This window comes from Vigna unguiculata, chromosome 1 (genome assembly GCF_004118075.2).
Source record: "Vigna unguiculata cultivar IT97K-499-35 chromosome 1, ASM411807v1, whole genome shotgun sequence".
NCBI lineage: Eukaryota > Viridiplantae > Streptophyta > Magnoliopsida > Fabales > Fabaceae > Vigna > Vigna unguiculata.
Window position 1 is genome coordinate 31,718,095 of NC_040279.1, and position 15,208 is coordinate 31,733,302.

Below are 15,208 nucleotides of genomic sequence, written 5' to 3' on the forward strand. Positions count from 1 at the left end.
TCCAGCAATGTAATAGACTATATTATATTTTAACAATGTAAGAATAAAGTTATATATATATATATATATATATATATATATATATATATATATTTTAAATTTTTATATTTACTAAGAGTAATATATATATATATATATTGCATAAAAAAGTGATGATAACGTAGATACTAATAAATAGTTATGGATAGAATATGATAATTTTCATCCTCATCTTTAAAATTAAGTTTCCTATCCATTTCTATTTATAGAGATAGACATTTAAATCGGTATCATATTTATTGTATATAAAAAAACAAATGTTAACTTTAGGAAATAGAGATTAAATAAATCTTAAAAAATGTTTTGAAATTATTTTACAAACTAATTCTATAAATGTTTATGAGATTATTTATGAACACTACAAGAAAAAGAAAAACCAGGTTTATTAATGAATAAAATTCGACGATAATTACAAAAGTATGTTGATAAAATAAAATTATTGAGAACTTGCCAACAATAAAATTTGTCAGTAAAATATTTTTTGATAAATTTTATCGATATTAATAATTACCGACAACAAAATTGATAAATTTTACCGATATTAATAATGCGGAGCATGTATATTTCTATGCAATAATTCATTAGGTGATTTTGTATGTAGAAGTTTTGTTTTATAGATGTTCTTAATCAATTTCTCGAAGTTTACATATTGTGGTTTATTCTAGTTTTCGAATATTTTCAGAACACGATTGATCTCGAAGGACTCCTACTAAAAGTGTTGTGGTAAGAATAACTTTTTGTTTTAAAATTTCTTCTATTATTTTCACAACACCATATTAAACATACGATCTTAGATATATGGTATTATGCCTCTGAATAATTATTAAGATAAATTTCGTTTAAACTTTTTATAGCTTATATACCGATAAAGATATTATATATTTTTTATTATTATTTATATGAATAAGAATATTATATATTTGATTTTTTTTATTATTATCAAATATTCTATTTGATTAAGTTTTACTTTTTTTGATAAAAAATTATAATTTATCTATTGAACAGGATTTTAATAAATCAATAAAAAAACTCTTATCGAATTGTTTTCATCAAAAAATGAATCAAAGATTTAGAATATTTTGTGATCTTCAATTCAATTATATTGTATTTTGTGGAAGACTTTGGTATCTAAATATATTAATGTTTAGATTTAAGAATTACATTTTAACTTTTTATAGTTTATTGTTTTAAAACTTTCTTTTTAAAAATTTGCAACTAAATGTCTCACGCCAAAACTGTATAATACTGTATAATATCTACTTTTTAACTAAATTATTAAACACGTTTATGCATTATTAAGTATGATATTTGACTGAGTTAAGGAATTATTCCGATATAAACAACCTTATAGTCATACCTTTATAAAAAAATTCAAAAGTATTTTAATATAAAAAATGGACCTTACAACAGTTAGGGGTTCTTGAACAGGAAAATACCAATTATAAGAACTTAAATGTTTCCTAATTTATATCGACCATTACTTTTGAAAACGCAAAAAGTTCAAATAATTCATCATGCGGGGAGTGGTTGTAGTAGTTTATCAATTTTGGTTGTCATAGAACTGTGGTTCATTGATAATTAATTATAAATAATATATAACATATTTAATAATAATTATATTATTTATTTCATAAGTAAAAAAATATTTCAACTAAATAAATCAATACAAGTAGTAAATATAATTTAAACGTAATGTAAAAGGTAAGAGTTTACCTTAATTTTGAAAAAAAAAAAAAAATCCGTGATAAATGAATGTCTTAAAATAAATATAGAAATATTAATTTGGTAATTGGTGAGACCGACCGACCCAATTTACAAAATAATTTAATTTGTAAAAAAATGTGGGTGTAATTTGTTTATATATCAACATACTTTGATGTGATATTTTTTCACTGAAAAGAATGATGTAATAATATGATATTACCAATGGAGTAAAGAAAAACTAAATATTTTTTTATTATAAATTTAATTAAAATTTATTGTGGTGACTTTATTAACTTTTAATTCCATGATATAAGCAACTTGTCTCCATTAGGTTGGGAACATGTTGGGAAAGTGAAAATAAAAAATAAAATAAAAAGAAAAAGAAACCATCCTTTCAAAGGACAGAGAGAAAAGACCACTAATAATGTACCAAACATAAAAGAGCCACTAATTATAAGTGTACCAATTAAAAATAAGTCTAGAGATACAAAATCTAGTAGCTTCGAGAAGTTTCATCATATTTTATTTCCATAATATTGAATAGATTTTTCTAGTTAGGTGTCGTGAGGATATTTTGTCCACATGAAGTTCACAGTATAATAATAGTGGCACAGTTGAAGAACAAGAACTAAGAACCACGGCTTCTTATTTTTTTAATTGTCCAAGAAGGTGTGGTTGCATAATATAATAATGTGTTAAAAGGGGTGATATTCTGAGTGAGTGGCTTAATATGATTAAAAAAAAAACATGCAAGTTGGAGTTATGATTGTGGGAACTGGATTTTCTGCATGGCTGAGTCACTCTCTCACATTCCAAGGATATAGATAGGAGTAGAGTGTTGGTGGTGTGTCACACAACAGACACATCTTAGTTCCATGTTTTTCCTATGTTATTTTTTCTTAATTATATTATATATATCATTCTTTCATAAATACTTTCATAGATACAAAACACGGTTAATTATATTTTTTCTTTACTTACAACATTTAAACCCCAAAATAGTAGGTAAAGCTGTTGAATCTAATTGCACATATATTTGTGTATATTTTTCGTCTTTTAAGATATCTGGATATTAATTTTTCTTTTTTCATATTATTGTAAATTTGGTCGGATCTTTAAGCACAAATAATATGATTAATACAGAAAACAACAATTTAATTTGGATTCATCCGACTTTTGTAGTTCAAATTGATTATTCAGTTTTATGTTTATACATAATAATAATTTAAAATAATTTAACTTTAATAGGCAAAATACTGTATCATATGGTGTGTAGTTAGTAATTGTGGGAGAAATTTAGAACTATAGGAATAGAGTAATATTCAAACAAAGAAAAATTGACAGTGAAAAAATATTTGATATTACTCAAGTAACAATTTGGATATAGATGAAACATCAAATTTCTTCAATAAATTTTTCATCTAATGACTTATATATATTTTTCTTTGTGTACGGTAACTGCTCTGTGCTGTGTATTTTAAGTGTGTCAAACAAACAGGTGGATTTTTTTTAGAGGAAGAGACCAAAGCTTATGAAAAATGGAAGACTTTTTGCTGAACATCTAATATTCTTCTCTGTTGTACGGAAACATGGAGTGAATTGGTAACTAGTGTGCACAGAACAACTATTTTCTTGTGAATTGTGGATCACAAAGCCGCACTTGAGGTTTGTTATGTTTTGTCTTAAGGAGGTGTATGCTTATGTTCACTTGATATATAGGTTTTTGTTTTGTTGGGGTCATGATGTAAGTTTTTGCATTTATTTGTACATGTTTTGTTTTGTAAAAGAGTTAGAATATTCTATAAGTGCTCTTTTTTAATTTTTTTATTTTTTACTAATAAAAAATAATAATAATTTAAAATGTTTAGAATATTATTACATATATAAATTTTTAGAATATTTTAATCATATGCTAAATAAAGTATTACCAAGTCTTAATGTTTTAAATGTATAAATTTATATAATATAAATAAGTGGTGAGAGAAATGAAAAAAAAAAATGTTTTATAAAATAACATAAGTTTTATTAAAAGGTTGGCATTCATGGATGGACAACTAACTGGTTATGATAGGGTGATATTTTTCCGACCAAGGACTGATTTTTTTGGGGTGAAATTGAAAACCTAGGATTGGTTGGATCCACACTTTAAAATAATGGATTGAACAGGGTATTTCTTACAGGAGAGGTCGAAGTCCCATGTTTAGAAAAATTTCAACAACAAAATATCCTTGTAAGAATTTGAGTGTAACCATAAAGATTGAGAACTTCATTTAAAAAAAAATAAAAATAAAGAAAAGAACAGAAACTATCGTTTCAAGGTTGGAGGAAGACACCAATAATTCATCTGCGAAAAACTTAAAAAAATGAAGAAGTGTCTTTACGATACAAAAATCGTAGATTCGAGAACATTGTAGAAGATTCATTGGGTTGATTTGAAAATATTAATAAATTTATATGCTACATGGCAATAGGATATTCTGTCCACACAGAGCACCCCAAGAATATAAAAATATCACGTAAGAAGAGAGAAGCAATGCGGTCTAAACGATACAAGTTCATTTTTTAATGGGTGTGGATAATATTATTATAGTGAAGAAGGTGACGATGTAGAATTATATATGTATATAAAAATACAGGTTGGAAATATGAGTGGTGAAGAAGCTTCTGGATTTGTGGTGTGGAAGAAAGTATGGATCTGCATGGCTGATTCACTCACTCACTCATCCACTCAGATAGAGGAAATTGATATGGAGTATGTGTGAGTAAGTGTGTATCACACACTACTTTACTTCTCAATAACTTCATTAATTAACTAATTTAATATTTTATCTTTACCTTTCTTCTTCTTAATCTGCTTACAACTGTGTCTTCTGCTTTCCAATTGTGCGAATATTTTGCTTTTACAATTTTATATACTTATCCATCTAAACATTCTGTGGCTTTTCATTCTAACTTTCTGTTTTTTTTTTCTTTATCTCTACAACATCTGTCACACCACTTGGTTTGATCCTATTAGATATAATAGAAACTAATACAAAATTTGTTATAACATAACATGAACTACAAACAATTTGTTTTTTCTCTTTTTATATTTACATTAATTAAAAACTAGACCCTTTGAAAATTTTATGGCTGAATAATCATATTTTTTGGGTTTCTTAATATTTAATATTCTTTGTACATATTTGTATAAATATATTGAAGTGCAATATTGAAGTGCAACAATAGGGATGACAATGAGTCACCTATGTATAGTATCTATTTGTAACTCAATTCGCAAAAAAAAAAATATATTCATTATCCATGATTTACTCATTAGGTATTTATTTAAAAAATATTTGTAAGTATTATTGTATACCACGAATATTTCAAAAAATATTTTTTTAATTTTTTAAAATAAATTTTAAATGAAATTACAAAAAAAACTATATAAATCATATTAAATATAATTTAAATTAAATTTAATCTAATTTTATATAAATTAAATTTTATTTTTAATTAAATTTAACTTAATAAAACATAAATTAAATTTTATTTTAATTTTTTTGTCGATAACAAGTACTCGCGAATAAAGATATAGTATGATATCCGCATCCAATCCGTTTATAAATCGATATTAAAATACCCGTAAGTAATTAATACCCACGAGTATTAATTATTTGTCGTGAATTTATTCGCAAATAGGTGCATACATAGGTATATTTGTCATCCCTGATCATCACTTGTATTTTTGTAAGTATATAAAGTTTAAAGTTTCTTATAATTTTTGGGAGGAAAATCAAAATGGCTGATAAGTTAGAAATTTTAGCTTTCATTCATAAAGAATATAAATAGTTTAATGTTTTATCTCTGTTTTTAAAATATTTTTAAAATGCTATACTTAAAAAATAATGAAGAGAGTAAAAAATTATAATTAGTTTATGAGCTGTTATGAATAATGATTAGATCAGCATTGGTGAAGTCTTGGTCTCTTGTTTGTAATTAACAAAATTGATAATGTATGTGTTGATCAAAAGGTCAACTTTTAATATAAGGGTTAAATATGTTTTTGGTCCCTCAAGTTTTAGCGAAATTTGGAATTAGTCCCTCATCAAAACTTTTGACCAATTTAGTCCTTCATCTTTCAAAATGCGTGAATTTAGTCCTTTTAACCAAAATTTGTTAAGTTTATCTGACGTTTCGAGTGCATTTCATGATAGTATTTAAGTTAACATTGAAGCAAAAATGTGTCAAACAGTATAAATAATTTAAATACTATCATGAAATGCGCTTGAAATGTGAGATAAACTTAACAAAATTTGGTTAAAAGGACTAAATTCACGTATTTTGGAAGATGAAAGACTAAATTGGTCAAAAGTTTTGATGAGGGACTAAACCCAAATTTCGCTCAAACTTGAGGGACCAAAAATATATTTAACCCTTAATATAATGACCAAACAAACCAGTGTCCTTTTTCTAATCCAAACCTGGTAACTCCATCATAAACCACACACCACCATCCACCATGACAACTAACAACCTCAGAACCCTAAATCATCGTGTGATAGAAAAAAAAAATTAAAAGATGAAATAAGTGCATTTCACAAAAAAGAAAAGCAACAAGAGCAAAAAAAAAACATTATTTTGATGAAAATCAAACCTTAACACGCTTATAACAATAGAAAAACTGTAAAAATCAAGTTGAAGAAAAAAAAAACATTAGAAAGAATGAAAAAAGTATTAATAATGAAATTAGTTATAGTCAAAATACAAATTCACAATGCATATTATAAATATATATTTCTCAAAAGATAGGTTGTATTTAAGTTATTATAAGCACTATTGTTATCACTAGAATGTGGAGAGTCTTGAGACAAATTTGTATATATATTAAAAGGAAAATATTTTTGCTAAGTTGCGGATTTTTTAGGAATGAACTTTAGTAATGACATCTAAATATTACATATATTAGAGAAGTCTCAATAATACAAAAAGAAAAAAAAAACTACAAAAAATATAAATTTAGAATAATACAAGAGTGAAAAGGAAAAAAAGATACTTCCTTCAGTAAAATATATATTTATAAATCTGCGAACTTTACCTGTAAGATTGAGTAACAATAAAATCTCCCTATTTCTTATTAAAGTCCTTAAACTTCATTTGTTAACAATTATATGTTAATTAATATACATGTTCCATAGTTTTTATTTTTTATTTTTTATATAATCATACCATACCATTTACTTTTAAATTCGGTGAAAGAATAATGTAACTTATTACACTAATAGGGATAAAAAAAAAGCTCATATCAGTTGTCACAAGTGGATAACTTAAAAGATAAAAAAAAAAGTCAAGGGATTTTATTAAAAACAAATAAATTTTATATATTTTTAAAGTGGTATTTTTTAAAAGTAAAAAGGGAGTTTTTTTTTTTTATGTAATGAACATTAAGCATAAATTTTAATACTGAGAAAAATGTACTAAAATTAAGTAGTTTTTTGGTAGAAGAAAAATATAGTTAAAAAATATAAAAAAATGTAAGTTTGGAAAAAGAAGAACCAAAGAGAGGATAAATAAAAAAAACTATCTACTTTTGAATGGATTTATATTATATATGAAAAAGTCAATCTCTGCATAGAAATCCTCTCATAATGATATATATATTTTTTCTAAAACCAAATATATTTATTATTGAAATGTAAAAATGGATATATACACAATTATCTATTTTCTATTTTATAAATCAACATATTTTAAAATTGATTGATAAACAAGTAAACAAATTTTTATTGTTAAGAAAATAATTTTGCCACACAAAAGTAAGCAGTGAGGTGACACAAGATTTTTGTGTACGGACATCCTAAACAGAGGTTTTTTGTCGGATTTAGTGGCAGAGTTAAGCTTACCTCCTTCGACCAATCAAAATTTTTAACACTAAAATTTAGTTCTGACAACAAACAAATAGGGTTTTTCTTCATCCATCTGCTTCCCAAAATCCTTCCCATAAATTTGTTTGTGGTTTTGAACCTTATTCTTTTAATGAACCAACCAAGTGGCTTCTCACATTTGTTACGATGGGATTTGCCAGCGTTTGGGATCAGATATTATACAAATATCAATTTATCAATATTTATCAAGATTCCAATCAAAACCGCTCTTCCAAGTCCAACAACATGTGAATCCCGCAGCATTAAAAAACCAGACATCCCCACCACCACGCCCTTCTGTTTCCCTCTGTAACTTCCAGAACTTTCCCACCCACTTTCTCTCTCTCTCATCCAGTTGCTATTTGCGGAAAATAGTTAAATAAAACAAATCATATTGCTTCCAACAAGTCTAGAATCTTCTAATTAACTCTTTTTTATTTTTTTTATTTTATGCATAATAATTTCATTTTTCTGATATACTCCACTGTTAATCTCTCTCCCTACATAAACCCTCAAAACACTTCATCACCTTTCTTCCTAGATAGGTATGTATGTGTTATGACAAACAAACACTCTATCCTGTTTTTAACTGCCCAAACGACTTTCCAAACAAGGAAACAGAGTCCTCTGCATTCTCGCTTCACAAACCAAACTCCAAATCTTCACTTTTTCTCCACTTTTCTCTCATTTCTAATTCAAACCCCTTTCCCTGCCCTCAATTTCTGCTCCACTCGGATTACGCTGCACTTTCTCTCTTCTTCTTCTCCTTCTTTATTTACTTTTCTTATTCTTCTCTGTTTCCATGTTTTTTCCACTCCTATTTTTCTTCTTTGCTTCATGTCAAATTCCTCTCAAATTCATCAATAGATTCTATATATGAACACACTTCACAAACGTTAACCTCAAGCCAAGCCAAGGGCGAATTGAATTAACACATCGGAACCGTACATATCGAATTTGTTTAATTTTCAAAATGAACTATTTGTACCCTGTGAAAGAAGAGTACTTTGAATCGCCACCACCATCCTCCTCATCGTCGCCAACGTCTCAAACAGGCGGTGATGAGTCAGCAGTGGTTTCTCTTCCGAGGCCAATGGAGGGGCTTCACGAAGTAGGGCCACCCCCATTTCTGACCAAGACTTATGATGCGGTGGAGGACCCTACCACCAGCCACATAGTTTCATGGAGCAGAGGTGGTGCCAGCTTTGTGGTTTGGGATCCTCACGCTTTCTCCAGAGACCTTCTCCCTCGATACTTCAAGCATAACAATTTCTCCAGCTTTGTACGGCAACTAAACACTTACGTAAGTCTTCTGTTTATCATCATCTTCTTCACTCGTTTCCTTCTGGGTTTATGGGATTAACACTTCACAGAAGTTAAAGTGCAGTTTCACAAGTATTTTCATGGTGTTCTCTTATTAGAATTGTATTTCTATATTTAATGAAAACTTCTTGTAAGCGAACTGATTCAGCAAATTTTTTCAATTCCCATTGGAAAACTGTGCAAGAAATATCCATGAAACTGTATATTGAATGGATAAGTAACAACAGTCCAATTAAGAAACAATATTCTTTTTCTTTGAATGAAAGATAAGTCTATCTCGTTTTTTTTCTGCTAGTTTTTTTGTAGTGGAATATATTTCACTGTTCTATCATTTTAAATTTTGTTTCTTCCTTGTGACAGTGGTAAGTTTTCATATTTTTTATTATTAAAACTGGCTACAAAATTTATTATATGGTACTGTAGTATTTAAATATTGAAAGTCACATGTTGTCCAGTGGGTTTTTTCTAGATTTCTAGATCTCTCTATTCTCCTATCCCTCTCTCATTCATTCTGCTGTGGCCTGCCGTAGTGGTACAGTTTGGCATCAAGCTCTATCAATTTGTTCATTTTCTATCGCAACAATTATAGCAGTTATGGTTTCATGTATTGAGCGTGTGTTGATTTTGGGTACTAAATATGGGGTTAAATTTCATAGGGTTTTAGAAAAATTGATCCCGATAGGTGGGAGTTTGCGAACGAAGGATTCCTGAGAGGGCACAGGCAGCTTTTGGCAAACATAAGGAGAAGAAAGCAACCTTCTCAGCCTTCTAGTTCTCAACAAGGGCAAGGTCACTGTGTTGAAGTGGGTCGTTTTGGACTGGATGAAGAGGTTGATCGTTTAAAGCGTGACAAGCAGGTGTTGATGATGGAGCTGGTGAAGCTGAGACAGCAGCAGCAGAATACGAGGTCGTACCTTGAGGAAATGGAGGAGAGGCTACGAGGGACAGAAATTAAGCAGCAGCAGATGATGTCTTTCTTGGCTAGAGCTTTGAAGAACCCCACCTTCATCCAGCAGCTGCTCCAGCAGAAAGAGAAGAGGAAGGAGCTTGAAGAGGCCATGTCAAAGAAGAGGAGAAGACCAATCGAGCAAGGGCCAAGTGGGGTTGGAGAATCAAGCATCGGAATAAGGGGAGGGAGAAACAGCGTTAAAGTGGAGTCCCATGTGTTTGGGGAATATGGATTTGGAGTGTCAGAGTTGGAAGTGCTGGCTTTGGAGATGCAAGGTTATGGTAGGGGAAAGAGGGAACAAGAGGAAGAGCCCGAGGCACTAGAATCACAGGAGAGGTTGGAGAAAGAGCTGGATGAAGGTTTCTGGGAAGAACTTTTCAGTGAGGGTTTTGAGGGTGAATTAGATATTCCAACTTCACAAGACCCAGATGACGAAGAAGATGTGAATGTGTTAGCCAATCGCTTTGGTTACTTAGGGTCAAGTCCTAAATGAACCGCATAGGGTCATGATCAGTTGCTTCAATCACTCCTGCGAAGGGCATCTCATTTGGCAGGATATATGTGGAAATGATTTACTTTTTGGTGTTTCTAACCCCCATTATATGATCATGTACTTTTGTAGCACTTGGTAGAACCTCAAGTTTTTTCTCACTTTTCGATCTCTATGTTTGATTAGGTAGGTTGCAGCTGTTGCTTGGACAAGAATCTGTGGTAGTGATAGCGAACGTTATTTACTCAAAGGTTCAGTTTAATGTTTTGTTTCCTTTTTAACCACTGAAACCCCCCCACTTTGTAATTCACATATAGCAACCCAGCTATGGTGTTTGCAACTTTGTTGTTTTGATCATATTACCTTAACGAATGTAGATTATTCAGAAGCTGTAGAATGGATACGAAGTAGCTGATCTCCAAGAATCATAACTGATTTTGAACCAAGATCCAGTTGGTGGTTAACCTTGTCGGTTTGATTTTTTTTCCCCTTCCTATACTTTTTCATTGCGTGAGCTTCGTCATGTGGCTACAAATAAACCGAGGCCACCAGACGAATTTCATGATGTTACAATTAGGTATCTTCATGCTTTCAAGATTCCGTTCACGCTTAAACCTTAAAATCAAAGTAACATACACCATATGTGGGCTCTCTCTTATGCCACAACACGAAACGTGTCAAGAGTCTAGGGCATAATCAAACAATGGAAAGTGATAACGTTTAGCTCTACTTGATGCATTAACAAACCTTTGGATTTTTGTCCCAGTCCCCTCTTTACTCCTGCTAGGTTATTCAATCACACGCCTCCAAGTGTCAATTAATAACCTTTTTTCCCCCTATTTTTGTTTTATTATTGTGATTGAGAGAGGTTATGACAGATGCTACCATTATTTTACTATTTGTGTGAGTCATGTTTTATTTCAAACACTACTGTAAACTGTCCCAGATTGTTTATAAAAAAGAATTTACTCAGTTTACTATCTAAAAGTCAGTTCTTTACCTAATTAGCATACAAAAGTTGAAATGTGAATTCATTATTTGACTTTTTTATATAATACTTAAAAGTTGTAATGTAAGCCATTATCTCATTCATAAATATTGATGGTTAGCCATTAATTTCTAAAACGTGGGATTGTCTTCCATTAACATGATAACGAATTTTCGATTAACATGTTAAGTAGGTCACTTGAGCATAAATTTTCACATGCATTATTTTCCCCCTTGGATCTCCTTCAATAATTACTTATTATATATACTAAGTGTACTTTTCAATGGCAAACAATGATCTCATGCATGTTAATCATAAAGCTATATCCATAGTGAAAACGGTTTGCATTCCTTTTAAATTTCTTTCATTGAAAATAAAATTGAAGATCATCCTGTGTGCACATGTTAGTAGAAGATGTATTTATGAAAGTTAATTATGTGTAAAATTATAATTGATTCCTAGATATTCTCTTCTTTTAAAACCAGTGTTCTTTTTAGAGTTTACATTTCTCTGTTATAATATACAAATAAATGTTGACCGTACGAAAATTGAATAAACACTAATTTCAGATAAATTATAGTTTCTCAAAAGTTTTAGTTAATTCATAGTGAAACTCTATTTTATATGTAAAATTTAATTCTTATATTTAAAAAAAAAATAGAATCTATACTTACACTTTTAAAAGTTTGAGACGCTTATGTAATTCGAGGTTCTGATTATAACACCTATATGTTTCATTCTGAAATTATTCTGATGGTACAGAAATTGACAAGCATTCATTTGAATGGTTACAATTGTCTTCCATTTTTTGTGAAGAAGATTGGTGATTTTGTGAAAAGGATTTATAAGTAAATTGTAACAGATAAAATTGCAAAGTTATAATCACTGAATAAAAGAATTAATTATTGAAATTATGATAACTGTTAAGATAATTTCATTATTTTCTGATTGATGCTATTGTGCAGTATCATCTATATATACTTCGTATATAATTTGTTTTTGAGAACTAAACTCCAGATTTATAGGCATATTTATATTTGAAACTTCTAGCTCAAATAAATAGGAAAATACTATATTTATCTAATGGCAACCTAGATTGAAAATCTTGTTAGTAATATATTTTTACTTGCGTTTTCCTTTGGTTCATCAAATTTATACATGACATAACATATTGTACATCTCTTCACTTATTTCTCCTATAATTTCTTGAAAATTATTGAGACTTCTATGTATGAGATTAGTCATTAGTGATGTATACCCCTTCAATGTGTATGTCATCAACACACTTATATGTCACCCTTAATAATTAATGTAGTAACTTAATTAACTCCTAATATAAACAAATAAAATTTAATAAAGAATCTATACAATATTGTTGTTCATATACATTTAGCTAGAATGTCAATATCTTATATATTATACTTGCTTCTCCTTCCGTGGATGAAAGAGTGTGTATGAGTATCCTTCCTAAAATAAAAGAAAATACATGTTTTAAAACAATGAATTATATATATTTTTAAATTGTATAGTGACTATCTTCCACAGAAACCTATTAAATTGTCCAATCAATATTGACCTGTAGAAATACCTGTTGCTGTTAGTAGAAAGGTGCCAGTCACATGATAGATTCTTATTGAGTATGTTTTAGTAGTTATTTTTAATTTTAAATAAAATAAACTACCTATCAATTATAAATATTTTATATATAAGTTCTTCCACATTAAATTTTTAAAAATATGATTTTTATCTTGGTTTATAAATTAATTTTAGTTTATTTAAAAAAATACTTGATTCTTTCTTTAAAAAATGAGCATGAAAAAATTATTAAAGTAAACTTTAATTACATATCTTCTCATAGTATTCTCTAATAAGGAGTCCAATGACACAATATACATGAAACAACTTCCCATTCACTAATATCATTAAAAACCACATTATTAACCAGTAAAATTTTATGACAGTTGTAATGTTTAAAATATTCATTATAAAAACTACGAAATTTAATGTATATTAAGATTTATAGTATATAAATGGATGTATACACTTTACAAGTTTGTTTTGTGAGTTTGAGTTAGATTTAAAGTTTAGTTTTTAATATGATATTAGAGTTATTTATAACTTATCAATACTATAAAATTTTTAGATAATGATTAATTTTAGTGACAAAAAAATTTAGAGACTAATTTGTTAATTAGAGACCAATTTAGAGACTCATTTTTTTGGTAGCCAAAATCTTGGTAGTTAATGTGAGTGACCAATTTAGATATCAATTCATAATAGAAATTATTTTAGTTACTAATTTAGAAATCAATTATAATTTTTTATTCATAATAGAAACTATTTTAGTTAGTAATAATTTTTAGTTTATAAATTAGTATCTAAATTGATCACTATAGTGACTAATTATTTTTTAGTCACTAAAATTGGTCACTATTTAAAAATTTCTTGTAGTGTATTCTACCGAGATTTATTATTTGTTTGATCTAGTGTGTTATTTGCTATCAGGATATTTGTTGTTTGTTAGATCTATCATACTACCCACTATTGGATTGTTAGGAAACCATTAATTAATTACCTAGTCTAACGTCTAAGATGTATATGTCTTGACATGAGAGAATGTATTGAATATTCCACAACAATTAGAGATGAAGTGACTTTACAATATATAAGTGACTTCAAAACTCACTTATAAAAATAAAGGTAGATGCAAATCTTATATTACAAATTAGTTGTATGAAATTGAATTAAACTTAAAATTTAATTTCGGTATGGATATAAATTATGAAGAGATGGCAATATAAAAAATCTCACTGTCCATGCACAGTTTATTTATACTTTGGGTTATAAGCGTTGTTAAGTTGTCAACCTCTTTTCTTTCTTATCAGCATTCTTATTTGTTTTGTGTGGTGAAATTTTAATGGCAGGATGTTGATATTATTCTCTCTCTCCTTTGGGAGAATAAAACTAAAAATGACAAGTATTGGTGATGTTCTTCATTTGTGGAGAAAATTTAATATGCAGAGTGCAGAACACTGGATCAGAGTGAAATGTGGCAGAATAATTAAATAAATTGAGAATAAAATATGGACCATATTACAAGAACATGTATGAATATCTGGACATGTAGTACTATGAATACCACACAATTTTATGTAGTGGTGGATTGGTTAGTACGTAGTAATGATACAGAATGGACTGGTTCACACATTTGGATGACACAATTTATACAACAGGAGGAATCACATAAAGATGCAAACATTTACCTAAACTAGATGATATTTCATATTCATGCTTAGGGTCATATGAAAGCACGTGGCTTTTCTTTTTTGATGCTATAATCTTCGTGTATGTGTTCAAGATTGCTTTTCTTGTCGTTTTCGTTATGCATTTAGGTCGAACAAGTACATGCATGGCAGAAACAATAGAAAAGCACATAATTTTTGAGAAAAAAAAACATTAAAAAAAATCAAAAGAAAAATGATTTCTTAGCTGATGTATTTCTTTCTACTTTGAGGTCATCACAAACAACCAAGAGAAGAGATCGGACGAATTCCTTAAAATTTAGGGACCAATTGTGTCTTTTTCGTAAGAAAGAAAGCCCAAATTTTGGTTGGCTCCAACCCACCTACCAAAAAGGTGATACTGTAGTTACTTAGTGGTTTACGCAATAATATGATAAATCATATACTAATACATAATATTTTTTTTATTAAGAAAATGATTTGTACCGGCAATGTATTAAGTATTATATAATGTAGATTTAATTAAGGTTTTAGTCTCTATAATTTGAATCTCTTTTGATTTTGTCT

The 15,208-nt window shown here is 28.6% G+C and overlaps 1 protein-coding gene across 2 annotated transcripts; it reads left to right on the plus strand.

Annotated features, from left to right (window-relative positions):
* Nucleotides 1-8,148: 8,148 nt before the first annotated feature.
* On the plus strand, nt 8,149-15,208 carry LOC114191997 (heat stress transcription factor A-6b-like). Of its 2 annotated transcripts, XM_028081507.1 has the most exons (4): nt 8,149-8,952; nt 9,629-10,662; nt 10,789-10,879; nt 14,324-15,208. In XM_028081507.1, exons 1-2 carry the CDS (start codon nt 8,623-8,625, stop codon nt 10,412-10,414), a joined length of 1,116 nt encoding a protein of 371 aa, XP_027937308.1. In that variant the 5' UTR covers nt 8,149-8,622; the 3' UTR covers nt 10,415-10,662; nt 10,789-10,879; nt 14,324-15,208. The 2 variants fall into 2 exon arrangements, with proteins under 2 accessions (XP_027937308.1, XP_027937299.1); XM_028081498.1 differs by lacking the exon at nt 14,324-15,208 and having other exon boundaries at nt 10,789-11,383.